The following is a 27,925-nucleotide window of genomic DNA, read 5'->3' as shown; positions in this document are numbered from 1 at the left end:
TGACAGGAAGAAAAATTAAGCACAGCGCCGAACGAAAGACCTAATAGGGAACAACTCAAGAAGACTGAAATACATCCAGGGATAAACAGACTCGGAAGCAAAAGGTATTACAAATACACACCAAAAGACTTTTTAACTATCCCAGCTGTCAGTCAGTCAGTCAGTCATGAAAGGCTTTATAGATATATGCATGGAATTTGTAGATTTTGTTCTTCAAACATAAAAAAAAGCTAAGAAGCTGTGAGAGATCGAGCGGCCAATGAGGACAACAGAAGATTCATCCAAAAATGAAAAGTTTAATTTTCTCAAAAAAAAGGTAGATAATTTACAAACTGGGCCCTTAAAAGAGGTCAACAAAACAGAATTAACTCAGGCAATAAACTTGAACTTAACTTTAACCAACTGAACAGACCAAGTAACAGAAATGAACTGACCTAACCTAAGACACAACAGGGGAACATATATAGTGGGCGATCAAACCACTTGACTAACATGGGGGGAACTAAACACTTAACAAAGACAACACAAAATACTAAACACAAAAATACTGGTCTTCCAGGAGAAAAAGCAAGCAAAAGAAAAGTACACAAAAAGGATTAACAAATTAACAGCAACTCTTTACAGAATCAAAGTAAATAAACTTTAAATTAGTCCATGTTTCCCCCCTGGAGACTTCTGGAGGTGGCGCCTGCCAATTGCCCTGCTACAGCATTTAAAGGCTGTGATGGCGGCATTTCCTCCTTTGGCCCAACAGCACAGCTCCAGGAGCAGAACCCCAGCCACACCCGCAGCAACCAGCATACACAGCACTGGTAACTCAAAACAGGTGAAATGAATTAAACAACCCAAGATGATGAAATCAAAATATATGTCTTTACAAATAAACATGAAATAAATATATATTTTAACTCAAAGAAATGTTTGTGTTTATTTACAAATGAATTTTAAATGTTAAATGTATCAAATATGTGAAATAAAAGGAAGTGTGAAGTGTATTGAGGTTACCACCATTTTGTTGTGGGTGTGGCAGAGTATGCTGCCGTCACAGAAGCATTTCAAGAAGAAAATACCTTCACCCTAAGTAGGTGCTTCCCGGTTATCAACAAATTGACTTCACCTCATAAAAAGGCTTCTGTGGAGACTCTAAGATGGAAGGAAAAGATAGAGACTGAGCCGAACTTGGAGAGAGGGTAAACGTTCCATGGAAAAAGTGAGAGGAGGGGTAATTAATTGAGGGGGTCAAGTAGACTGAAAGAGCAGGCGGTTGCTTGTTGACGCTCGCAGTTAATGGGAAAGACAAGACGGTAATGGACAAATGCAAAGCTGGTGATTTGCTCCCACAGAAACGATGCCTCTAAATGTTTCCTGTCAACAGTATATTATTGAGAATGCCTTTTATCGCAAAGTTAAAGGGACAGTTGGGGCAAAATGACAACATAAAGGCTCCTTTATGATGGAAATTCAAGCATACAAGTATTTCCTTAGCTATTACTATCCAGAACACATCATCTATTTCCACAGCATTCAAAAACATCGCACACTCTTTGTTGGCCTTCAGAGTCGAATGATTTATTTAAGGACCAAATTGCCTTTGAAAATGTGGATACATCTGTGTAAATAATGCAGAAAAAGCAGTGCAATTATAATATATCCTTTTAAAACTTTGAAGATGGGAACAGTCTAAATAAAATTCTAAATATTAACAGGCCACCTGTATTGTGTGTAATCCAAAAAAAAAAATGTTGGCTAAAACATCCCAGTTTCTGAGTATCTTTAATCTTCAGCCTGCTTGGAAAGGAAATCCACTGACACAGAAATAAATATGCGTCTTTAGGGAAGGGATTGAGACTGTAAGGAGGTAAAGAGTGGAAAAAATCCAAACATCTAGCATTCAAGTGACAGTAGCAGGTTTTAGTGTGGCAGAGCCTTAAATAGAGGTATGATATTTACTCTCACTGTCATTTTCCGTTTCTAACTCTTTCTGCACTTCCTTCCATCTGCATGTCACAACAATGTAGTCGGTGAGTCTAGCCAATCTGACTCAGAATCTTTTGCTCAGTTGTTCTATTATTTCATTGCAGATTTTCGGGCTGCTGTACTGCATGAAAACCTGCGCCACACTTCCCAGGTCTGATCCCATACCGCAGAACCAAGGTGTAATGAGTGGAAAGAAAAAAAAAAAAGGGAGAGCAACTGCTGGCAATTGCAACTGAACATTAGCTTGAACCAGGCCTCTCACAGACCCACTTATCTGAAAATCACCTGTGTTCTGCAGGCCGTACGGCCTATTATGAGCCAAACCAGAACTTCAGAAACAAATCAGCACAGTATAGTCTTCTTCCAAATCCAGAGGGAATTTCTGTTATTTTATTTAACCTTTATCTACTTATGGGGATAATCTTGTTAGGATATAATGCATTTTTTAGGCTCTGGCTCTTCTTTTTGACTTACCCACTGAGAATGAGAACCACTGCAGCATGTAAAAAGGAGTCGTTTTGAATTTTTATCTCCGTGTTCCTGTGATGTTTCTCCACGTTATTAATAATGTTGTTTTGGTCCGATAGGATTGAGTTTGTATGAATTTCCTCACTGAACGCCCCAGCATCAGTTCAATATCTGCAGTGGTGTTCCAAGTCTGCAGCAGAAGAAGAAGTTTATCAAATATCCCAAGAGGAAACGGAAGTTCTTTCAGCACTTTTGGTCAAACTACTTTTGATGCAGACTGTGCTTGAACTTTTGACCTTTAGCCGTAGCTTAACAATAATAGAAGATTATTATCTGCAAATTGACTGCGGTATTGATTTCCATAAAAGGAATAGATACGATTCAAACATTATCTTTGAATAACCTAAAATATAAAAGCTTTTTATGTTACAGTTTAAAGCTTTATAATCATAAAAATAAAAAATTAGTTTGAATTTACATTAAATATTGCGCTCATGCCTGGAGAGACACGTGTCGCAGTGTGCATTTCTGTGAGCATATACCTGTCTTTGCATGGTCAACTCAAATCTTTGTGGTCTATCCGAGCCAGCAGATTCATTTGGAAATGAGATTTGAGGCAATAATAAATATAAAATTATGTTACTGGGGAAGAGGAGAGGCGGGAGAGATTTTAAAATGATTTTGTCAGGGGTTGGTCCAACTCGCTACTGGGCGTTTGGAAGGATGCAGACAGACAGACAGACAGGCGTAATGGTAGCGACTAACTGTTTGCCAGTGTTTTAGTGCATTCAGGGCCCTTTGCTGAAAGCAGTATTTTCTCCACAGTTTGAAATCCTTTTCCCAGGATAATTATCCATTGTAGATGCCCATCGTCAGATAATGACTGCATCGCCACTGAGCTAGGAAATTAACAGGGACCCAGAGTGCCTGGAGCACAATGGAGGGACTGCCCCCTGTATCAGCACTCAGCTAATTTTAACCAAGGATAGAAACTGGGATGCTTTTGTTAATGCTTCTCTCTTGCTTATAAGAAGTAACATAATTTCATTTTGTGTATGATATCATCTAAAAGGAAGTGAAAATGAAAATAATGCATAAGAAGACCAGGGTTTGTGAAGGAAATGACAACAGTGCCCCCTTGTGAAAAGCTGCAGTGTGTTCTCTTCACCCAACAGCACATCAGCTCCCAAATGTCTTTTTCTTTTTTTAAATTCCGTTAATTCACACAGCTCAATCTTGTGCTGTCAACACACTTGAGTTACTTTATCGTCGCTCAAATATATGCAGGAGTTGGAAAAGATGAGGACTGGCAAAAATGGCAGAGGAATTTGGGTTATTTGTGTGAGGGATTTATTTTTGAAATACCTGTACGTGTGCCGAGGAGGGAGCGCCTAATAAAATGACTGCACATTTAAAGTGCAATCACAAGCTGGCATTATGTCCCCGGTTGGTTTTTAAGGGCGCATTACTGTGGCAGAGCCTTTGTTTTAATTAGCTTGGCAAGAATTAACACGTTTGTTTAGAGGTGGGCCAGTGTTCACAGGCTTGATTATAGGATAGTGTGGGCCGTATTTCAACTACCATGCCTTTTCGCGGAGTAATAAGTGCTAGCATGCAGACTGCTCATTTACATGATTTAATTCCGACACCTGTTGAGAGCTGACATATGGACTAAAAATCAGTTATATGATCAATTTACATATTTCAACCTTTAGCGGAAAACAAATATACCAAAAAAAAAAAAAAATAGTCTTCAAACGGTGCAAACAGATTTTAGAGGAAGCTTGGTGTATTCTGTTCACGACGCCTGGCTGCACACCTCACTGCAATTTATAACCCAGCTACACCCCATGTAATCCCTATTAGCAGATGCTTAAGACTTCTCAAAGCAGTTAACTGTTGTTAGCCTCTGAAGTATTAACCACAGCGAGAGATAGATGGCTTTATTAGCGCTGTTTACGCCATGCAAATCACAGCTTTGGGGCAAAATGAGCCAACGATGATGGCATCTGCTCTGTTCTATCCACCCTGCAAAGGTGCACACTTAACCTGCAAGTCAACATCCGCGGATCAAACACGTAAACTATTGGCAACAGTTCTTTTATCAACCCCCCGGGTTTAAAAAGGATTATAGGAAATTCTTCGTTTGAAAAGTAAAATAAGGATGAAAAAAGCAGCCGGGAGCGCAGAGATTCACTGTGTTCCCCGTCCTGCCGTTAACCTCTCGCACCTTCACTTTTTTGAGGGGTCAAGATGTGTACTTAGCAGCAAATGTGGACTACAGCTTTTATCTAGAGTCAGTTAATCCTTTTTTGTCTTTGAAGACAGTGCTCTGGCTCAGAGCCCGGCATCTTCAGCATGGAGGCTACGTTCATGAATTAAAGCCTCATCAAACTGTGGCTTAACAGAGTTGAGCAAGGTACACTAAATCAATACTAATAAGTCCTTCCTGCGATGCTGAGTGTCTCGGTGACAGGACCAGTGTCTGGTCGTACAATAGCCTTAAACTATGGCGTGTGGAAAAGGGAGAAATTTTCATTGTCCTCATCTAACCTGACAGGCTGTTACTGGGCTCTCTGACCACTTATTTATAAGCAGGCTTATTTATATGCTACCTGTGAAGGAGATCCTGGGGGAGGAAACCGCCTTTGTGGAAAGAGAGACTGCCATCATCTCTTTGAAGTGTGAGCATCTGTGTGTATGTGCGCTAACTCTGTAAGGCATTTTAAGTCGTACACGTTTGTGACACGGGGAGAATAAATTCTATTTATGGATTTTAAATATTGATGACACATGCAGCGAGAGCAATAGAGGAATCAGGGAAAAAAAGCTTTGAACACTCAGGTGAATGTCTCTATTGCTCTGTCCGGGCCACATCAGCTCTCGGTGGGAGTAATGATGTACGGGTCTGGGAGGCCTACCCTGCCCCTACCATACCAGCAGAGCAACATGAGGTCCCCGAGTGGCCGGCTCTCTGACTCGTGTCCCTTGCTGCAGCGGCAGCAAATGAAGCAGCCATACATCATAGGCCAACTGTGTCCTCCGAGGGGGTGACAGACAAAGCCAACACAATCAATAAAGCCTTAGCTCAAGCCCCACTTCTGTGCAGTCCAACTGCCTTACCTTCTTATGTTTTCCTCAAATTCTCTCCCTTTCTTTTTCTTCTCACCTTAAATTTCTCTTCCAATTTTGTCTCTGCTACCTTCTTTTTTTTCCGGGTGACATCATTTATCTGTGTCGGGCTACAGCTACTGTCAGTGTTATCTCTATCTGTCCTTCTACCTGGCCCTCGGTGAACATGCTGATATGCAGTGGGGCTGTCACTCTTGACAGGAGATGAAAAAGAGCTCTTCAGAAAAAGAAAGAAAAGGCCCGAGCCGGAGGATTACCGAAGGCCACTCCGCTTGTTAGTGGAGAGGTGCCGACATCAGACAAATGCATGCCTAATTTTTTCACAGGGGGGAGAGTGATTGGAGTCCTGGAAGGGCAAATGTTTCCCAGGTAGACAGTTTAAATGATAGAAGGCTTTGTGAACCACACACACAATGCTTTTTGGACGGCAGGGGGAATGCTGTTTGACAGATACAGTGAACGCCAGGGAGCAGTTAACTGTAATTAAACTGAGTGTCAATGTTTCTTCTACCTGCTTACAAGCAGGGGAAATGTCTCCTGTGATGAGGAGTAGCCAACAGCTTTGAATCATTCATTTTGATCCTCACTGAGGTGAGGTTTTCAAACTTTGAAAAGCAATGTATTGTCTTTTAAAATTTACTGCAAAGAGTATATTTGCTTCAAAGTCATCATTTTACTACAAAGTTGGCACCTTTCTTGTTCGTGTGCAAACGTTCAGCAAACCTCCAAACTAAGACTTTTCAACCACAAAAAAATGGCTTATTTGACCAAAACATGTAAAGTTTGACAACTTTTAAACATTTATCACTGAAATCTTAAAAACTGACATAAATGTAGCTGTATTACAAAAATGGAATCCAAAGAAAGTAAAAAAGAAAAAAACTTTTTTAAAGAAAAAATGTCTTATTTTCTGTCTTTCAAGAAAAATGATGAAGAAAGTTTTTCAACATAGAAGTAATTTTAGTTTAAGAAAAATGTCTTTGTGTCAGAAAGTTTTTTCTCAAACATAATAATTATCGGTAAGAGTATTTTTCTGACCTCACTGGCAGATTTGTTTTTCCTGTTCAAAGAAAATTTTAAGAATTTTTGACTTATTTCTAGGGGGTTGTGTTTTTCAGTGTGAAAAACACTAGTAATGATCAAGACATGCAGTGTGCATCAGTGTTTATAGCATAAACTTCCTAAGTTTTGTTTTAGAAAAGTGAGTCAAATAGAAGATGAGTCAACAAATTAACATAGAAAGTCATCATTTTTGGCTTAATCCTGTTTAAACTTAGAACTGCAATAGTGGTAAATACTCTAGCCATTGTTTGTGTCAATAAATGAAATTTGACTTTTTTTTTGAGACAAAACACTACATGTGTGTGTTGAAGAATTGCACTACTAGACTGAAATAGAAAACAATTTGCCTTCAGGAAATGCCAGAGGTTGTATACATTTTTACTTCACCAGAAACACAAAATTGACTTATTCTGTATATATTTTGTTGAATATTTCTATGCAGAAATACCTTCAACACTGTCAAAATAAAATAGTATCTACATGTGTCACACAGCAAGTTGGCTTTCATGTCATCTTTTGTCTGAAACAGAATATCTTCTGTCGTGCAGTGAAAAAAAAAACTTTAAAAAAGTCCAGCCATCTTTGACTGCTTTTCCCACTTTACAAACTATATTTCATATATTCAATAAGAGGTCTAGAAGTAATAAAATTATTTATATGAGTCTAAATCCTTTTGCTTCACACTCTTAACAATAGAAAAAACTTTATTTAAAAAAACAACAACAAAAGAAGCACCAAATGATGCTGTAATTGTTGGTTTAATTTTATCCAATGAAACGTGGTGACAACAGTGTAACAGAAAAATGTCATAAATGTGTTGTGTGGTCAACTTGATTTAATTTTATTTTTAAGGAAAAATTGGTTCTTATGGGTTAAGGATGTCAATTTAACTATCTCAAGACCAAAGCTAATATTTGAGCTACTGCACAAAACATGAAGTCATTGGGCCAAAATGTGCCGTACACGGATGTGGATGCCAGGTCCCAAGAGGTTAAAGTTCAATAAATATCATAACATTACATTTTTATTAATCAATCGAACAGTTAGCTTTTTTTTGCTTATTTTTGAATCCTTGTGTACTGTAGAACGTTACTAAATTTTGATATCTGAAGAGATTTCTTGTTAAGTAAAAACAACTTGCTGCATGAACAGACACTTTTTCCTACTTTAAATTGTTTTGTTTTTCTTAAGATTAGTGTTCGCCTATTTTAGGCTACCTCTTGTTGCAGTGATACAGGGTCAGTGGTTTGCTGGAGGCTACCCAGCACCTGAAGGGCACAGGGATAGTTTGTTAGAGTTGTTTAATTATATTTGAAAAAATCTCTGCATTCTCTAAATGTTTTGTTTGTGTCATGGCTGTTGAGCTTAAAGTATTTGTTCCATTTGCAAATCAAACACCGACTTCAGTCACACTTCTTTCATGCTGAGATATGAGACTTAAACTTTGCTGTTTTTTTTTGTTTGATGTTCATTTGTTTGTCTGTATTTGTACTTTGGAGAATCACTGTCAAATCTTTGCATAGAGGCAGTAAATCTCCATTGTTGTGTCTAAACTGTTTGGAGTACTTACAATTTATGACAACATTTAATCTATACTTAAATACAGAGACTTGAAATTAAGTGTAAAGTGAATAACTTACAACACTTTAGTGTTTGGGAAAAGCCGAGGCGCCGTCTTATAGGCTTTATGTTGCAAAAGAAGTTTAAACCTCGTCTGCTGCTAAAACTGTGATATCTCATACGTGTGGAAGGGAGCTATCCTAATGTAACCTTTAATACAAGCATACAATCAGCAGTCTGCATCCCTCAGTCTTTCATCTTGCGAGTTAACACAAACTCAAATGAAATGACAAAAGAAGCTCCGACTGATTGAGTTCAAGGCCAAACATAGCTGCTCAGAAATGCTGGTTCACATGTGTGAGTGTGGAGTGGGTTTCTGTGCAGCCAAGCTCAGACTCCGGTCAAAACACGACGACTGTAGGGGTCAGTGTTATGCCAGCTGGGTCAACATTTTGCTCTGTCTTTCCATTCCTCTAGGCATTGATTCACATGTGTGCGTTTATTTGTTTTAGTGTGTGTATGTGTGGGAGTAAGTAAAAGATAAGCAGAAAGATGAGGCCATGAAGAAGAAAAACATAGTGAAAGAGAGAGCATGACATAAATTTTGGTCGTTTTTCTTAACAGCTCCTCCAAGAAAAGAGAACAAGCAAAAACACATTACATGAGTAACTGTGTTCAGTTTATTTACTCAGCAGCATTTACAAAAACCTGTCCCTTTGGGTACTCTGAGGAATTCTAGAAAAGGTGATTTGCGAACAAGAAAACCATGTGTTCACACAGAACATGCAAATGAAAATGTTGTTGAGTCGTTTTTGCAGCTTTAGTGTTGAGTCACAGACACTGAAGCAATCTTCACAGCAACAGGAAATATAAAAAATACAAACAATACTGTGAAGCCTTTAAATAATACAACTCTTCTTGGAAGCTGAAATTACAGGCTTTTATCAAGAACACGAAACCACCATTGAATGTGGAGATACAAAACTTTGACACCCACTGAGTGTGAAGGCAGTGGCTCTGGCTTTCCTTCTGGCAGCCGATCAGACACACTGAAGGTTGGGATATCTTTGCAAAACAAACTGGCGTACAAGGAAGATTGAAAAACGTCTTTATACCTCCTCTAAACTGGCCCAGATGGCACTGAGGGAAACTGCATTTTTATTCATGGGCTGCAGATGGAAAATGTTTTACACTATTCAAATCGCCGCAAAGCAGTTGTTGAGATTTTGGAACAAAGAGGATAAAAATGAGAAGCAAGGCTTAAATGGGTGGGGCGGAAAGTGCAGGATCTACACAGTGAAGAGGCTCCAACCTGCACATCAATCACTGGTTTAGCCAATCTGTGCAACGTAAAAATAAGACGAAGCAAAGAGATTGTCTTTCGTGCACAAACTGGAGGAACGAGTCAGCAGGCTAACTGTCACTTATGGCTTCCTTGTTGATGCACAGGAATGCACACTGTATATCGGTTCTGACTGTCACCTCACAGGAAAAAAGCAAACAAGGCTGCAAACATACATTTTGCGTTCTAATCAAACACTACAGTAGATGTGCTGTATGTGTGTCCATGTAGAGCAGTGAGGATATTTACTGACGAGGAGAAATAAAAAAAAAAGCCAGAAGCAAGGTAAAGGCCAGCGCAGACAGGTTCAAACAAAGAGAGGCTGTCATGCAAAGCAAAAACTGGATTAAAGAGCAAAGCTGGAAAAGAAAGGAGCGTTGCATTACCACCGAGGAGTGGATATATGGGATGGCTGAAGCACACAGCAAAGGGAGGGAGGATGGGACAGAGTGGTGGATGTTCAGAGTGAAAGACAGAGTGGGAGGGAGTTCAGGAGGGAGACAACAAGGATAGAGAGGAAAGAGAGGAGGGAGGGAAAAAGATCAGTGTGTTTATGGAGGAATGTGACTGTATGGGAGCTGGGATGGCCTTATCGCTCCGGATCGAGTGGTAGAGAGGGATCCGGAGGGGAAAAAAAACAAACTTTAAAAACCCTTTTTTTTTTTTTAAACACTTTGGTGGTGGTTTGTCAACAGCTACAGAGATTTGGGCGACAGCAGTGGCAGCCATTGCTTCTATGGAGATTGGCAAAGTCTAATTAAGGTAAGTCCGCTTTAGTGAGACTTAAAGAATGTTTTTGACCAAAATGTTTCAAGGAGGGCGACTTAAGATTTCATAAACAATAAGAAGTATCTGCGCTTAAGCAGAATCTATTCAGTTTTCTTTAATAAATCATAGCTACTTCTATAAAATGAAAGATCCAGATGAAATCAAAGTCACAGCAGGAGGACAATCCAAGTCTTTTACTTCTAAAGGTTTAAAAGTTTAATTTAAAATAGTCTGAGGAGAAATGTGCTGGCTGTCCACTTTTTCTTTTTTTGTTCTCTCCAGAAGACAGTGGGAAAAAAACATTGTTTTGAGGAGTACAAAATAACAGGGGCTAGCCTGGGGCTTACTTTAATTGTATCACTGGATACAACAGTTGGAGGAAACAGATGCTATTAAAAACTCAGCTGGTTATCTCAGGTGTTTAAACAATGAATAAGACTTCTGTCCACCCACGCTTGTCCCACCCACAGTTTCACATTGTTTTCCAGCGTCTTAATTTTCACACGAGTTTTGCTGTAATTTATTTTTAAATGAGTGGGAAAAAAGTGAACCGAAATGTCACACCTGTGTACAGTGGGACATCTGTTGAGACTCGCCGAGATCATGAATTATTCCACTTTGTGCTTATAACAGGGTGAACTGGGTAAGTACAAGTCACCTGTCCTGGCATGTTGAGTTCTGTTGTGTAACATTGTCTAGTGAATTACAGGGTAGGGTCAGCATCACAGGGAAAGAGTAGGCATGGAAAAATGGGCAAAGGGTTTTGTTCTTTGGTCATGAATGCATAGGTTGAGAAAAATCAGATTGATGCCAAAAAAAAAGATCCCCCAAGATTTCTTCACTTTGTTCCATTTATCTGCTAAGTGACAATCAGAGTGAGCTGTCATGACCTGCTAAAGAGCACACTTCCTAAAATAACTGTCCCAGATAACCAAATACTGCAAACTCCCATGAATGAACGCTCTGTCAGGCAAATGCAGCATCTCTCCATCTTCCTCAGACTCCAGAATATTATTGCAAAGTATGAAACTTTTGGGCTCAGATTTCCACTCTTTTCTAAATAAAACATGTTCACATCAGCAACTGCTTTTGTTAGATGTCTGAAAACCTGAGAATAGAGCAGAGTTTTTCCACATGAACAGTTTTGTAATACAAGGTCGGAGTGGTTTTATTTTGGAGCTGGGCACTGGTAGCGCCTGCTGCTCATATTTGCTTTCAGGATGATATAGACTCCTTAAAGTGAGATCACTGTGTATCCTTGTACTACTACGTAACACCACACATACACACACACGTGCACACCCTAACACACAGCCACAGCAGATTAGGAGGATGGGAGGATGGTTATGCTCGAGAATGACAACCTTATCACTCAGTCTTCAGCTTGCAGGTCAATGGGCTCTGCAGAGAAAGGCATCATTCTTTTCCACTTACCTATGAATATCATCATTCTGTCACAGCGTATGAATAAATATTTTAAACGCATAGCGGAATGTGCAGCTGCAAGTGAATTGGCAATTTAGGTGAGCTTGTGTTAAAGCCACTGACTGGCAGAACTGTAAAGGCTGCACATGTAGGACATGTTTTTTTTTTTTTACCTGACATTGTCATATTATTCTGAAATTGGAACAGTTACTCAAAAAACGGACTTATATAGCTGAAAACAGCTCTAGAGTTAACAGAAATATTGTTTATTTTAGTTATTAAGTTTTATAATTGAGAAAAAGCTTTTATAACTTAAACAGACATTTTGAAAAAAAGGTGAATTGTCCAACCCTTTAACACCAGAACTCCAGTGGTTATGTTCTTTGATTTACTGTAACTTTTCAACAATCAATTTGATTCCAGCAGATTCTGAAGGAGATTATGGGCTCGTGATCGATTGACGGTTGAAATCTTACAGTATGTTGAGATTTTGTATCTAGGCGTCACCGACGATGCCTCAGGTGTTAAAGGGTTATAAGAAATAATGAAAAAGTTACAAACTCATGGATATTTAAAGCCGCAAGTGGGATAGTATGATACTACCAGCCCATCCCGCATACTTCTTCATGCCATCACCACTCTAGCAGCTGCTACGCCTCCCTGTTCTCATGGCCTTTACAGAAAACTAATTGACTTGGTTTAAGTTGCATGTGATAAAATGATGTAAAAACATTTTTTTTTTCTGTTGGTTTTATCTCCATAGCAACCATTTTCCACACATCAATATTATTTTCAAAAGAATTGGCAAATGCAAATGCTTGGATTTCATTAGCAACAGAGGTTGCTGGCTAACCAAGTCCACATTCCTAATATGTTCTTACCCTATCCTATATTATTTTGTTCAGCTCTAGCAAGGGATCCATGCATTACATTTTTATAGTATTCCAATAAAAATGTGCATGTCACAGAAGAACGCCATTTTTGCAAGCATGATGAAAGCACCTAGGACAAGTTTTAATTTGTAGCTAGTACTAAACATGTTTTTTGTTTTTTTTTTTCAAGATGGCTGCCTCTTCTCAAGGTCAAAGGTCAACGTAACTCTAGTTGTAGACTTAAGCTGGCGGCATGTGTGGGAAATTTTGTGAAAATCGCTTGAACTAAAGTTTCCTTTTCCCATTTTGTGGGAAAATGTGAAAATTGCCAAATTTTCCACGAAATGACGGCTAGAAAGAAAAATAATAAGAATAAGAATAAACATTGTGTTTACAATATAGACGTTTTTGCAGCCATGTTGAGTGTGTCTCTTGGTTATTTTGTGTTCTACTACTCACTGTTCATGTCTGTTTGGACTTATTCCTTTCCCTCAAGGTCTTTGTAGGTCTTTTTGTACCGTTTTTTGGCAAAACAAAGCAATCCTTGCAGTCAGTGACTGCTAGTCCCTAACAAATAAGAAATAAGTCTATTTAAAAAAAAGAAAATTCCAGCATCTTGTAGCAGTATACTCGTAATATTTACTTACTTTGTCTTGAGTTTGGATAAAACCCTGTGAAGTAAATATTTTATGATAGTAGAGCTAACCATGTTGCTCTGTATTTAATGGAATGGACACACAGCACTCTCCTGATCCAATTTTGGAAAGATTCCAGGGCGCACTGTAATTGTAAAAACAAAGAGACAAGTTGTACTAATCAATCTTGCACAAACAGATCCAGCATAATAAAAAAATACAAAATTCAGTTCTTCAACATTTGATTTAATGGCTCCTCAAATTCATGAGCATCAGCTCCAGTTCATGTTGTAACTTTAAATGCTCCCATTAAAAATACATTTTCCTCTATTTTCCATCTGCCAAGTTTATGCAAATATTCACACTTCAGGAGCAACGCTTGTCTGCCATATAAATTTAGCCAGCAGTGCAGACGGACTCCTTCTCTATTAAAATCCAAAGAGGCTGATTGCTCGGTTGACCTTATGTCTCATCATAACAACATTTGAATGCAATTTAATTTCAACAGGGGGTTCTTCACTAAAAGCGTGGCCTCTTGTCAAGGATTCGGCCGTCCGTCTGCCAACAAAGGACACTGAGATCAAAATAATGAGTTTTAAATGTTTGTTCACATAGCTTTTGATCAAACCTTTTCTGGATCTAGATCCTTGTCAACAGAGGATACATTAGCTGCACCGTGGCCTGTGGCTATCAGTTCGTAATATAATGTGAGCCCCTCAGAATATAAATGTTTCTTACACTCTTTTTCTTTCTGCTCATGCCTCTCACTCCACGCCTGGTACTCCATCTCTCTTACTCTGGGGCAGTAATGAGTGTTTGGTGCTCTGCACTTCACCATTGAAGCCTTACTCATGCTCCATCTCCGTTACAATGCACTAAAAGGATTACCCAATTAGCTAATATTGGATGTCATTGAATGTGTGTGTCTGTGTGCGCTTGGTCACTGAATGGATGCAATAGTGGTGAAAGTGAAAGATGGATGAGTGTCTCGATCCCACACTTCATTCCCAGTTGATGTTCCTGTGCAGGCCATATTAGTCATCCCAGCAGCAGAGGCCTGTGAGTGTGTTTGTGTGTGTTCGAGAGAGAGCGCCAGGGAGAAACTGAGGCTTTGACGGGCTATAGAAGATGACAGAGAAGAAAGGAGAGTATTACCTCTCAATAATTCAATCCCACAGTCCATCATTCTCTAAATCATGCTCTGTTGTCATATGTGAGCTGTTTCCTCGTCTTCTTCTCATCTTTTTTCTTCATTTAATTTATAATGTCTCTCTTGGAGTGATAGAAAATGCCTTCTCCATTGCCATTAACCATTGATTACTTTGTGTGAACCATGGATCAGTGCCAGTTATCTAATAGGTTACATCATTGGGACAAAAACGTAGTATGTTGGATTTTTGTTTCCTGTTGATGTGGGAATTTGCTTAAAACTATTAACACCAACTAAATTAAATTAACTTAAAATAAAAGTAAGCAAGTATAGACATCCTTTAATCTCTTTTCTCTCAAATGAAATGTTATTTTATTGTTATCCCATAAAATGACAGAAATAATCTTACTATTTGAGTGAAAGTGTCTTGTAAACCTTGATAAAAATGTTTTTAAAAGAAATGATGTCACAGTCAAAACATCGTAATTGACTGGCAGAATGTGCACGTGTTTCTGTAAGAACATGTCCTTTAGACCAGTGTGTAAAAGTGATTGCACTACTGTTTTAAAATTATCAGCCTCAAATGTGGATTTGAAGGTGTAATTTAAATGTTGAAATACTAAAGTTCTTCTATTGCATTCTTTGTTTTATAAGTTTACTTAAGCTGAAACAGTTGTCTGGGATATGAGGATAGACAGAATGCCCAAAGCCTTTAATTAAACATGAACCATGTAAGATATAAGACGTGTTTTCAAAACGCACTCCTTAGCAAATGACAATAAGCTTGAGATTAACCTAAAAAAGCAGACATTGAACTAGATAGATTGCATTCATCTGTTAGAAATTACCATACAGACAGTGGAGCCATCTGCTGCAGTGGCAGCGTGTGGAGGTACAGTGTGAGCAACAGTGAGTTTGATGGTCATTGTTAGACAGGTATAAATCCTAGACCTTTATATCACACTGCTGCCTCACACTGGCTGTGTAAATGGATTTGCCATGCTTTGTGGGTGTGTGTCCATCTGTGTGCACTTGACTGTGTGTGTCTCTGGCGGGTTGATGCGAGGCGGGGGGGGGTGTATTGTCAACTTGTCTTGTTTTGCGTCAGTCGGGTCAGCTGGGGCTCAAAAGTGGGGCCGACTCCCCCGCCCTAACGCTTCAGCGACCCCCACCTCAACCCGCCCTCGACACTTCACCCAGAAGTACACATCACCTCTGCACACAAACGCATGCTAAACGAGCATGATTTTGTACCGACCAACACAAAGCCAGTCAGATATAAGATTAGATGTATGCGTGGAGCCACACGCTCACACAAACCCACCCTGACCTCTGCAGACACCCTGAAAAAAACAGTCCACTCTAAATCTGGGAGGTCAGAGTTTATCAGCTACTTTTTATGAATTTGTAAAATTGAAGCAATCGTAGAGCTTTCAAATTACATACATTACACATATAAGTGAAGTGGACTACCTTTGAGCAGAAAGTTTGTGGGATTGTGAAAGTGAATTGTCTGTAGTGTGGTTCAGACAGCCTTCAAGGTCATAATAGAACTAATGGAGGAACAAAAGCTGTGAGCTGAAAGCATCACTACAGAAACTGTTACTTTATGAGTGAGTCACACGGCTGTGAAGACACGTTGCTGTAAAAGGTTTTAGTCTGTACATTTTAGCATTAACCCACAGAACATTGAGGTTTAGCTTTAACACACTTGTTTCTATCGTTTCCAGTGGTCTTTTTCTTATTATTATGCCATTTTAAGCCAAAATTTAAAAAGCGTGTGTTGTTTTTTGACGGATTTTCTGCAGGAGATCATTAGAAGCACAGAAGTTAGCCTCCACTAATTTCCCATCATTTCTTTATTTACACTCTCTCCCACTAGCTTAAAGCTCCTCATCTCCCCCTGATCCAGCATGATTTGAATAAAGAAATACTCATAAACACAATATTAATCTTAAAATATATTATATCAGCATGAGAAACATGTTAAAAGAACATGTTAAAAAAACACAATTTCAATTGAGTGGGTTCTTGAGTAAAAGTTCTATTGAGTATTTTTTAACAATAGGCATAAAGTTTCTGTGGACAAAACCAAGATGTTAGATTTACTTGTGTTTTTCTCTCTTTTTAGTAAAAGAGCTGCAAAGCCTGCTCTATTGTTCCTATCCAGTCATTTGGAACAGGGAGCTCTGTAAATTTTCTTATCTTGATGTTTATTTGTTGTCCATGAGGTGCTTTGTCACACGCTTTGGCAAAAGGCCTTGACTGAACAGTGACTCTGTGTAACAGTGTGGAACTCATGCGGCTTGCACAACTGTGTGGGAAAGCACGGCTCCGTGGGCGCATAACCGAACAAACAGCCTAAAGGCGGGACGGCTGTAAATCTCTGCAAAAGTTGGGCTCTTCAATCCTCTTATTGAGAGGACTAGTCATTTATTTAACACTCAAATATGGTCTTGGACAGTTTAGGAGAGGATACATCAACCAGCGCACAAGAGTCCACACAAAGAGGGCACACTTCAACAGACAAAGAGTAAGAAGATAGAGAGCGAGCACCTTTTTCTTTTTTTTTTCTGTTGGATGAACTGTTTGTTCAGGGTGGGTGCAGGGCACCGAGGGGGATGGATGGGTCGAGGGAGGGACTGAAAGGATCAGGGGGAGAGGCAAGAATGAATAGTTATTACACAGTCAATGCACAAACGGTAGGGGAGGGGGTGAATATGGGCAGAGAGGAGGGAGGGGTCGCAGGGAGGGTGTAAAAGATCTTTTGTGAAAAGTGGGAGTTAATCACTTGAGCGGCACACGCCGGTTCTATAGGAGCACATGTTGTACACTGATTCCCCTGAGAGGAGTGGGAGGTCTCTCCAACACACACAACTGAATTTACATGTCAGTTATGATGCAAAACTTGGCACAGGCTGACTAGACAAACAGCAAGACCCGCCCCCTCCCAGAACAGTAAGCGGTGCCTCCTGGCTGTAGTGATAGTGTTTGCATTTGCTTTTTTATAGACACAGAGACATACACGTCACATCAGGACTGGGCAGATGAATCTGAAGAGGCTTTGTTAGAGATGGATGCCTAGTTTGGCCTGGCAGTAAGTAAAATCTATAGTTTCATTACTTTGGTCCCTTGCCGGTGGTGGATGTTGATATCTGAGAGTGATAGTGAAGTCTATTGTGCAGATTTAGTGGCAGACGTACAAACAGACAGATATGGCTGAGCCACAGTCAAACAGAGGGTCTTTTGAGGCTATTCAGGAATAATTTCATGTACGTTTTTTCCCCTAATTTTCTAAAGGTTAATAATCTAAATGTATTTTTTAAAATAATTTTAAAGTTTTCTACAATAGCTATAATCAAAACTAACATTTTTTTCTCTATTGTTCTTCCTTGTTTTCCTCATGGTGGCTTTGTCTGCCCTTTAGGTAATTTTACTGATCAGTAAACTTCCATTAACTTTGAATTTTCTAGTGTTTTATTGTTTTATCTGTTCATATAGGAAGATAAAAATCACACATTTTTGTTTCTTTACAAATTTTCCAGATAATCACAAATTAACCCTGAACTTAATGTAGAGTCACACTAAAATAGTAGGCAGTTTGTTCCATGCTTTGTTGCTGTGGCCATTATAAAATGCTTAGGGGCTTGAGGACCAGGTGGCTCGAGGAGCAAAGATCAGTCAGTGTGAAGCCCTTTGCCATTAAAAGTCACCACTGAGTCGACATTTCCCCGGTGGGTTGGAGATCATGATGGCAACATCTGGGGTCTGGTGGAGCCCTGACGAGAGTGAGAAAGCATCTCTTTGACAAATTTGTCAGCGAACGAAAGTGTTTTTTTGTTTATTCTGCTATAATTAGAAAGATTCATGCATTAATGTATGCATGCTCAAACTTTACTTGCAGACTGAAACCAATCTGTCAGCACAGAGTTCTTGTAAAATGAAAATAAACAAAAAAATACACTGCCAAGTGTTGTTTAGATGGCCCCAGCAGCCAAGTGTTGAGTTGGCAGTAAGTGGCTTAATTGCCAGTTTGCTTTGAGGAAGGGCACCCAAAGGGTTATTTGTCAAATTCAATGGCAAAGTCATAAATCTCGACTTACAAAGCCAGGCAACAAGCCAAGAAAAAACCCTTTTCAGCTTGCTTGTTTTAAATACACCTGCCTCATTAATGCAGGAGCAGGAAGTAATAAATATATACAGAATAAACGAGGGAAAATCAGATCTGACACTTCCTATTTCTTTGGTTTAATGTGTGTACCTGTTATCTTTGTGTTTTGCAGATGAAGCCACTGACAGAACTCCTCTGGTGTCATGAGACATGTCTGCCAATGACTCCTTTGTAACTTGACCATCTGGACTCCAGCCCCATCGCCCCATCCCGCCCTCACGAGGGCTTGGGGGATCATGGGTAGTGTCAGTAGTCTCATAAACGGTAACAGCCTGAACAGCAAACACTGCAAGGCATCGGACTACAGATTAAAAGAGGGATCAAGCCACCACAGAAAAAGTGGCGGCTGCAGTCTTGATGGTTTGCTAAAGTGCGGCTTTTCTCAGAGCTCCTCCTCATCCAATCATCACTCTAAAGGCCTGTCTCACTCCAGGTCAGGACGAAGTGAGGATTTCTTTTACATCAAGGTAGACCACGTTCTCAGACTGGAGATAAAAGCATAAAAGATGACAAAAATATACTGTAGGAGGCATCTAACACATTACTTTGTGGAGAAAAATGTGTTTTTCTGTTGTGTCTAACCTTGTATTTTTTTTTTTGGTCTGACAAAAGGTTAGCAATAAACCAAAGCCTGCGTACCACAAAGAGAGAGCGATGGAGGAAAGAGCAACCAAAGATGGGGATTTGGCCAGACGACAGCAACCAAAACTGCTGCTCATGCCAGGAAATGTGGCAGAGAGAGTGAGTGTGCTGACTTTTCTCTCATAGCAAATGCCGGTGTTACAAAAAAAAAAAAAAAAAAGTTCAGATTACACTGGTATAACAGACTGACAGTAATGACAACAGCAAATTACGGTCATCTTCAGATTTGTTATCTAGGAAAAATCCTGAGAAGACATCACAAAGACTAATTCTGAAAAAATAATCCTAACTTAAGTACATTGTGTTATTTATTCAGTTCATTTATTTCTTTATTTTGCATATTTCTAGCATAAGGTTTTGAGTGTACATACTAGTCATTTGTCTCAAAAACAAACAACTCGCTGTTATACAAATGATCGAACAATTAATTATTAACTTAAATAAGATTTATTAAGTTTAACGAGCAAAAACAATATAAAAAAGAAATTAAGCCATCAACCAGCCATATGGACCGATTCATAATAATTAAATATTACAAATGGTATTTTTTTTGTTAATGCTGCTTTCCACCCACGTTCATTGATGTGTGATTCAATTTACATGACTGTAAAAATACTGTCAAATTATACAAAATGAAATGCATGGAGATGTTTTGGTTTGAATAATTCCACAGATGGTTGCAGGACTAGAGCAGGGCTTGGCAACCGTAGTCTTCAAGAGCCCCAACCTTGTCTGTTTTCCAGCTATTCCTAGACGGTTTGATGCAGAGTACCTAAGAGTATAGTCACATATCCCAAAATGTCACAGTACAGCGACCTAAATGCAAGTTTTCCAGTCAGCAGGTGGCGTTGCAGTGGCATTAGTAATCGGGAGGCGGTAATCGAATTTTTGCATGGAGGCCCTGGAGGTTTTGAGAAAAAGTAAAAAATGTACAGCGACCGGACAATTTTTCATCTAAGAGGTTGACATTGATCAGTGGCTTTAATCAGTATTTCGAAATTGTAAGGGAATCGTACCTGGCAGTCCAATGTTCACCAGGGATGATTCCGTTGCGAAATCGGGCGGGCTGATCTCTGGATTCACCATATGTGAATGTCTCCAGACGGCAGCCATCCATTAAGTGCTACTGGCCACCAGCCGCTTGGTAGCCTCGGGTTATATAAAAAGCAGGCCGTTCTGCTCACCTAACGGCCGCCTGACTGTCTCCATCTATATTCTTGATTACACCAACGATTTTCCAAAAAAGTGAGCGGTGTTATGAAATCTTGACGATTCTGCCAATGCCTCCCCAACACGTGGTGTCAGGTGTATTTGTGACCATAGCCTAAATCAGGTGTGTTCCGTCCATCAGGATGTGGAATCAAGAGAAAGCTGGGCAGGGAAAAAAGGAATATAGGCAGAGGTGAGACTCTTGAGGATCAGGGTTGGCCTGACAAGATGTTTGCCTTATTTTCACAAGGAATTGTCTGGTGTGTTCAGGGTCAATGTAAAAAGAAAGCCATGATGAGAGCTTTTTTTGAAGGAGTACGTTAGGAAATTACAATGTTAGGTTTCATTTACTGTTAAGATTACTGAGTTCACAAGAAACATTTTTGTGATATTCCAAAACTGATAAGAGAATTTTTCTTAAAGCTCAAAGTTTATTGTGCACTTGACTCCCTGTGTGAATAGCCGTCTTATTTTGAGGGACGGTTAAGCTCAAAACTCCTAACATCTGCACAGCAAATGATTACCTCCAAAGGGTGCCAATTTGGGAGCTTAAAGGAGGATTTTGCTGCTATCAGGCAAGTACTTTGCTGCTGTTTGTAACAATGGGCACCACTATATCCTTCAAATATAGTATGCAGACATGGTCTTGCAATATTGATCCTCCCACTGAACTCTTAAATAGGAGCAAAGCTTTTTTTTAATACTTGAATGTCAAACAATTTATTTCAAAGTATACTTTGACATTTAAGAGTCATGCTTTATTATCTGGACATCATGAAAATATGTAATTCTCATCCTGCATGATTAAAAGACTTGAAAAAGCTCACGAGTGCAGTGGATGAGAGGGGAAAAAAACCACAACAGGTACTACAGTTTAATAGGCAGCAACCATTCCTCATAACCTGTGTCCAACCTTTCCAGCTTATTAATCGCCCCCTCCCAGATTAATGACTAAAGAATGCCTTGATCTTCTCAGAGAAATCATTTCTGTGCCAAGAATAAATGAGCTGACAGCATTTTCTTAGATTGGCCTTCATTTATCAGGGGAGGGATAAAGGTAAAAAAGAAAGAAAAAGAGAGAGAAAAAAAACAGAACAAGGGCCAGTGAGAATTTGACAGGTCGGGAGAAAAGAATAGGAAAGGCATCCTAGCCCTGAAGTCAGTGAGAAGGAATGCTGAACTCACAAGCTTTAGCTTTATACACTTCAGCAATAGCTCATATTATTAATATCACAGAGAGGAGCTATTCATCTTCCTCCAGACAGCACATGGAGGGAGAAGTAGGGTGCAGAGGAGAAGAGGAAAAAGTGGAGGTATGCTACTGCTGGTGACAGTCGTGGACAACACACCATGTGGTGTATAAGTTCATCTTGGAAATAAGTTTTCTCTTCTTCAGACAGTCTTGGGAATTTCTCCTGCAGCAATAGGTGGTTGGCTTCTAATGCTGTCAGCTTGAAGTTCATCAATTCTGCACGCCTCGGTTGCTGCTTTCTACAGTGAAGAGGCACATTGGAAAAAAAAAAAAAAAAAACACACACACACATCCCCACTCTTTTGTACTGAATTTCAGAGTGTGACACTAGACACTGTTCCTCTGTGAAAACAGATTTTTAAAGTTTCATAATGTTACACTCCTCAATTCTTCATCTTCAAAGTACAACATTTTGCTGAGGAAATGTTAAATCTAAAAGCAAACAAAGAAAAAAATCCCCCAAAAAGACTGCTTGTGTTTCATTTTACCTTTCAGCCCTCTGGTAAGAAGTCACCGATCTATTCCACTGCCTTTTCATCTGTGAATCCCACCGGAGCATCCTGCAAAGAGGCCGGCCACAACAGCCTGGATCATATCCTTTGTCCTTTGAGGAAAGCAAGCAGTTCAAATGTTGGGAACAAGCAAGAAACCTTAGGTTTTTATCATTATTATATTGGTCATAAGTTGCCTAAAATTGGAACACCAAATAACAAAAACGTGTGGTACAATCTTTGTCTTTCAGGGACTCTTTCTGACTCTGGACGGAACTCCATGTCCAGCCTCCCCACACACAGCACAAGTAGCAGTCTAAGGGTATCCACAGCCCCCGTCTGTCATGGTAATAGCAGTTCAGCCATCGGAAACAGCCTCAGGAAAGGACAGCAATCCAATTTCTCTCAATGGAACAATGGGAACAGCAGTAACTATGACTATTACAAGACTGGTTTAAACTGCAGCGTGTTGGCCTTCAAGGATGGTGTGGATGCAGGTTCCCCGCTACATACAGATGAGTCAAGCACTCTCCCTGAAGCTGCGGGGGGTATTAGATCTCCTCTAACTACAGACGAATCCCTGATTGAGCATCTGGAACAAAGACTCCTAGAGAAAGAAACTGAGCTACAAGAACTACAGGTACTAATAATCATCAATTTTTAATAACCACATGAAAAGCAAAAATAATAAAGTTTAGAAAGACCCAGTTGTCTTCAGACTCAAACATCAAACTACTCAATTTTCAAACAGGTAAGTTTTGAGGAGAAGGAGACCCACACCTGCCAGCTGTTTGAAGACAAACAACTGCATTGTGTTGAAGAGATGGAAGGACTGAAGCAGCAATGCTCTGCCAAGTTAAGACAAGCATCACAAAATGCAGAAAAATCCCATCAGGCACTGCAACTGCAAGTCTGCCAGCTTCAGGTCAGTTCTCCCGTGACTGCTGTCAGTCTGTCTATTGTCAGTATCCTTCCAAAACTTTTTTTCCAGAAAGCAACTCATCAAAAAACTGTTTGTGGACAAAATGACCACAGATTTTAGTAAGGGTGTGTATTGGCAAGAGCCTGGCGATTTGTCATGTATTGCGATACACGTCTTGAGATACAATATGCATCATGATATATCCCAAGATTGTACCAGAACAAGTTTTCACTTTTTAAAGAGTATGACTTAGAAAAAAACTAAGGCCCAATCTGAATTCTTCCCTTCTCCCTTCCCCTTAATTTGAAGTGGCAGTTGAGGTTGAAGTCTAAGTCATGTCTGGATGATCATTTTTAAATTTCACCCTCCGAACAGAGGGGTCCACCATCGCGAGAGTAATTCAGCACTAGTAAGAAGCGCTTTTCTCCACGTGGCTGCGCTCTGAACCACAGACGTTTATGTTTAAATGTTTAAATGTAAGTAATGACTTCTTGTAGTAGCATGACTTTTTAAAGTTATAAAACCACTATGTATATTCAAGCGTTGGAAGCTCCATGCTAATGCTAGCGGACTGGCGATTATTGATGACATCATCGAACGAAAGTCACTTCTGAAATATTAGACACTATTTTTTCATTACCCTCCGTTTGGAGGGATAAATTAAGGGGAAGGGCTAAGGGGAAGGGAAAGGGGAAGAATTTGGATAGGGCCTAAATCATACTAAATAGTGCATGTCTCATACCAAACAAAAACCGCAAGGCTAACTGAATCAATAAAAATGTAACTCAAGCTGGTTCTCACTAGATCTTGTTGTTCTGGTGTAGTGTAGAGCTGCGCGAAGTGTGCTGTGCTGCCAGCTAGCAGTCAGGGATTTAGGTGGAAAACAAAAGTAAGATGCTGAAGGACACTCATTAATAATCAAATATCATCTTGTCAGCATTTTAAATCAATACAAGTATGACCAAATACAATATCACGATATCACCAAATTGATTTTTCCCTACACCCCTTGCTTTTAGCCAATATAAAATATGTTTTTTTTTTTTTTTTTACCCCTTTTGCTTAAATGCTAAAACAACTTGTGCAGGCTGACAACATGAAACTTCAGGAAGATGTCTCACAGCTGACCCAAGACAAGGAGCTTGTTGAGCTCAGGCTGAGGTCCTATGAAAAGGAGAACACCCTTCTTGCACCGACACTTGAGGAAACACAGTGGGAGGTGAGTGTTTGTTGAAATCAAAGCTGCTTGTTAGTGCTTTAAACTTCTAAGAGAACTAAAGCCATATATTACTAAACTAACAAACATATGACAAGTGACCCACAAGCAGACGTTTGTTTGCAAATTAGGATTTCTTTAACAACTGAACTGCAAACCAAATCCAACATTGCAGTACCAGATTTGCAAGAGGAGCAAGTTATATGAATACCACGTGAATAATACAGGAATTTCCTCTTTTTAACCTCTTTATGGTAAAGGTGCTGTATGGGGGGTATTGCCTGTTAAACTGGAATAATACTGAGCAGTTTGTGGGCTGAACCACTGATAAAGTCTTCAAATCTCTTCTGCAACTCTCTGACAGCTCATATTGCAGGTTCCTGCAATCAGGTTCCTGATTGGCAGATCCTGTGAGCATGGGCTCTGCCACAATTTAAGAAAATGTCTGCTCCAAAAATTAGCATGCTGCTTTTGACTGAGTTCTTATACCCTGTGGACATTAGGGAGTGATAATGTACTGTTTTACTTTTTCATAATTTATGTTTTAAAAATTGAATGCCCACCAGTGATGCGCGGTGAGGTTGGTGAGGCAGTGATTCAAATTTACAATTTGAAGCCAATGTATTTGCCAACTATGGATTGGGTCTCATATCTCACATCAGCAGGTTCATATTGGGCCAAGGAGAAATATAAACATATGTAGCAGTTTAGTATGACTCCCAAAAAACACTAAGGTGAATGCTACAGACATAAACACAGCACCACAAAATATGCTACCTCTTTCACTCATGCATGCGTAAACACACACAATTCATACATTCGTCTAACCTTTACTTGTAAATTAAGTCCATACGTCTCTCCTTTTGGGCAAAAATCTCTGTGGCTTTGGCGTAAAAACCCTCATAGTTTTTCAAAAGTCCCTGAATCTCAATAAAGATGTGCTTTTCTGTCATTGGTCATCCATTATTTATTACTTCAAGTTTTTTTTAAGTTCAACTTTGAGACTTTTTTTTTAAATATTCCATCTGACATTTTTGCAGTTGGTTTGAGCAAAATACTAAATATCACCCTCTTATAAACTTTATTAGCAACCGCCAAAGAACAAATGTGAGCTCCTGAATGCCTCACCTTCTATCTTTAAAGTGTGGTTTTATGTTCGATCCAAACACTAAATAAACATGAAACACTGTTTTACAGAAAGTAAGAACAAAATGTTTACTATGTATAAAACAAAATGTAATAACGTATTATATTACTAGCATACACTGAGTAACTTAAGGCGTGGTCTCATGAGATGAGTTTGCATCAAACATAAGGCAGAGCTCAGTGAGGCCTCACCTCACAGTTTATACAGTTCTTGAACAAGAAATGTGCAAAATACAGCATTTTTTTTGTCATAAAAGCTATTGAAATGATTAGAATCACACACATAAGTTGCATTTATAGCTCAGATTAGGGGGTTAGGAATTATTTTCCCCTGACTGTACATCCCTGACGCCTGCAGTTGTATTCTTTTGCCAGTTGGGGATGTAAACCTCATACATTTTTTTTTCTTTTTTACTGTTTATATAATAAATAATTTTTTATGTTTTTATTAAATATTTTTTGTGTCACAAGTAACAGTTAACTGTTTGAACATGTATTCCTTGTATGTGTGTTCAGGTTTGTCAGAAGACAGGAGAGATCTCATTATTGAAGCAGCAGCTCAGAGAGTGCCAAACAGATGTCGGTCACAAGCTGAATGAGATTGTGGGTCTGAGAGCAGCACTAAAGGAAAGCACTGCACGGATGGAGGAGTTAGAGAGGCTGAAAAAAGACCATGAGGGGAGGCTGTACTCCTGCACTGTAGAACTTGAGGTTAGTTTGTGATTGATTCACGATGACGTCTGAAAGCAAATGTCTGCTGGAGTTCTCAGTAATGAGAATATTATGAAGAAAATGTGTATGATTTTATTTGAATAAATCATTTGTGTCTTAACATGTTTCATTTCCATCAGGTGTGCCAGAATGAACTCCAGCGCAAAAAGAATGAAGCTGATTGTCTGCGAGAGAAAGTGACTCAACTAGAAAAAGACATGGAAGGCATAAAAGAGGAGCTCGCTGTAGAGCCCAGATCTCATCATCTGCAGAACAGAACTGAGTTTCTGGCTCATTCGAAAACTCAAACCTCAGAAAGAGCAACCCAAGTTTCAGACACCTCCATCCAGAAACAGGAAGTGGAACCCAAGGACCTCCTCCCCACTGAATCCCTCCAGAAGGAGGTGGATAGACTGAGGCAGCAGCTCAAGGAGGAAAAGGCTGCTCAAAAGAGACAGGCCAGCAGCTTTGAGAATGAGAGACAGACATGGAACAAGGAGAAGGACAAGGTCATTAAATATCAGAAGCAGCTACAAATCAACTACCTGCACATGCACAAAAAGAACCAAAACCTGGAGAGGATGCTGAAGGAGCTGACAGCTGAGCTGGAAAGCCGATCAGAACTGGGCATCTGCTACGGCTCAGGACTGCAAACCTACGATGATGTTATTGCCACAGAGATTTGAAGAAGGCAGTCGCCCCTGCTCTCTACTTTCTGTAACAGGGATCTACGCTTGTTTACACAATGTGAATCCCCAGCAGGAGTTCTGTGACGGACACATTTGTGTTTCACTTTAGCTATTTATTAGAGTCTGCATAACCTTTCTAACTTTTGTCCATAAAGTTATTTAAAGTTCATTTGCCTAACTTTTCTTAAGATGTGTTTTCTAACAGGAGCAACTAATGTCCAAATCCTGTTAGTTCAAACAATGTATTGTTATGTCAGGATTATTGTCTGATAGTGAGACACACAAAGCATGATGGTTCCTCAGCATATCTTCCAGCATGACAAAATAATTATTTCAGCTTTTTTTTTTCCTTTTTATCACTAACCTTATGATCTCCAATCTGTTTTATCTTAGTGGGTTTGGGCATGGAAATACCTTTTTATACAATTATTTTTATTTTTAATAAAATGCATTATATTTGTGCGATATCACTGTAAAGCTGTAATGCACTCCAGAAAACACGTTCAAAGATATGCAGATGAAAATAATTATATATGTATACATATACACACACCAAATACCCCCACAATATCTCCTAATTCTTTATTGAATTTCATGTATTTCGTCACAGAAAAACTATCACTCCACTCGTATATTTTTATGCAATCATTCATTTTGGCAATTCCTGGAAACATAAATTAAACCATTGATCAACTTAACACTTGATTAACCAAACTTTATGCCTCGACTGACCAATTAAAGTTCATAGAGCTTTCAAGTGTCATGTTTATTTTTTGATACAGATGCAGCAGCACTAGGGAACATCAATAAAGAGAAACTTTATTAGGAAGAATTATAGAAGCAAAGGAGGAATAATTATGTCTTTTTTATGATCTGTCAGAACAGCATAAAATATTGAGGCTGACGTGTTGGAAAGAAGGTCTGCCTCAACTTGGAGGTGGTGTGCATCTTTTTTACTTGAGTCTTAAAACATCGATCATTAAGGGGCTTAAATAAAAAAATAAAAAAAATAAATAAAAAATATGTTTATATTGATACACTATTGTGTTAGAAAAACTAACCAAAAAAACATAGAAATTTAAAAA

The 27,925-nt window shown here is 39.2% G+C and overlaps 1 protein-coding gene across 6 annotated transcripts; it reads left to right on the top strand.

Moving 5' to 3' along the window:
• Positions 1 to 27,858, top strand: lzts1 (leucine zipper, putative tumor suppressor 1). Of its 6 annotated transcripts, none has more exons than XM_024275286.2 (11): positions 1 to 104; positions 2,082 to 2,128; positions 17,403 to 17,488; positions 18,675 to 19,029; positions 19,175 to 19,303; positions 22,161 to 22,320; positions 22,408 to 22,796; positions 22,908 to 23,081; positions 24,166 to 24,297; positions 25,957 to 26,151; positions 26,292 to 27,858. In XM_024275286.2, the coding sequence occupies exons 4-11, from the start codon at positions 18,799 to 18,801 to the stop codon at positions 26,835 to 26,837; spliced, it is 1,956 nt and encodes a 651-aa protein (XP_024131054.1). In that variant the 5' UTR covers positions 1 to 104; positions 2,082 to 2,128; positions 17,403 to 17,488; positions 18,675 to 18,798; the 3' UTR covers positions 26,838 to 27,858. The 6 variants fall into 6 exon arrangements, with proteins under 6 accessions (XP_024131054.1, XP_024131053.1, XP_036069491.1 ...); XM_036213597.1 differs by lacking the exons at positions 1 to 104; positions 2,082 to 2,128 and adding exons at positions 9,311 to 10,303; positions 16,856 to 16,924; XM_024275285.2 differs by lacking the exon at positions 2,082 to 2,128 and having other exon boundaries at positions 41 to 104.
• The last annotated feature ends 67 nt before the right edge of the window (positions 27,859 to 27,925 follow it).

The sequence above is a fragment of the Oryzias melastigma genome, linkage group LG9 (assembly GCF_002922805.2).
Source record: "Oryzias melastigma strain HK-1 linkage group LG9, ASM292280v2, whole genome shotgun sequence".
Lineage (NCBI taxonomy): Eukaryota > Metazoa > Chordata > Actinopteri > Beloniformes > Adrianichthyidae > Oryzias > Oryzias melastigma.
This window is presented reverse-complemented; position numbering and strand designations above follow the sequence as displayed.

Bases quoted from the DNA above. Each gene is read 5' to 3' on its own strand.
- lzts1 (XM_024275286.2), top strand. From the start codon at position 18,799: ATGGGTAGTGTCAGTAGTCTCATAAACGGTAACAGCCTGAACAGCAAA. The intron at 22,797-22,907 runs GTACTAATAATC...ATTTTCAAACAG, and splicing joins CTGAGCTACAAGAACTACAG to GTAAGTTTTGAGGAGAAGGA. The intron at 26,152-26,291 runs GTTAGTTTGTGA...CATTTCCATCAG, and splicing joins CCTGCACTGTAGAACTTGAG to GTGTGCCAGAATGAACTCCA.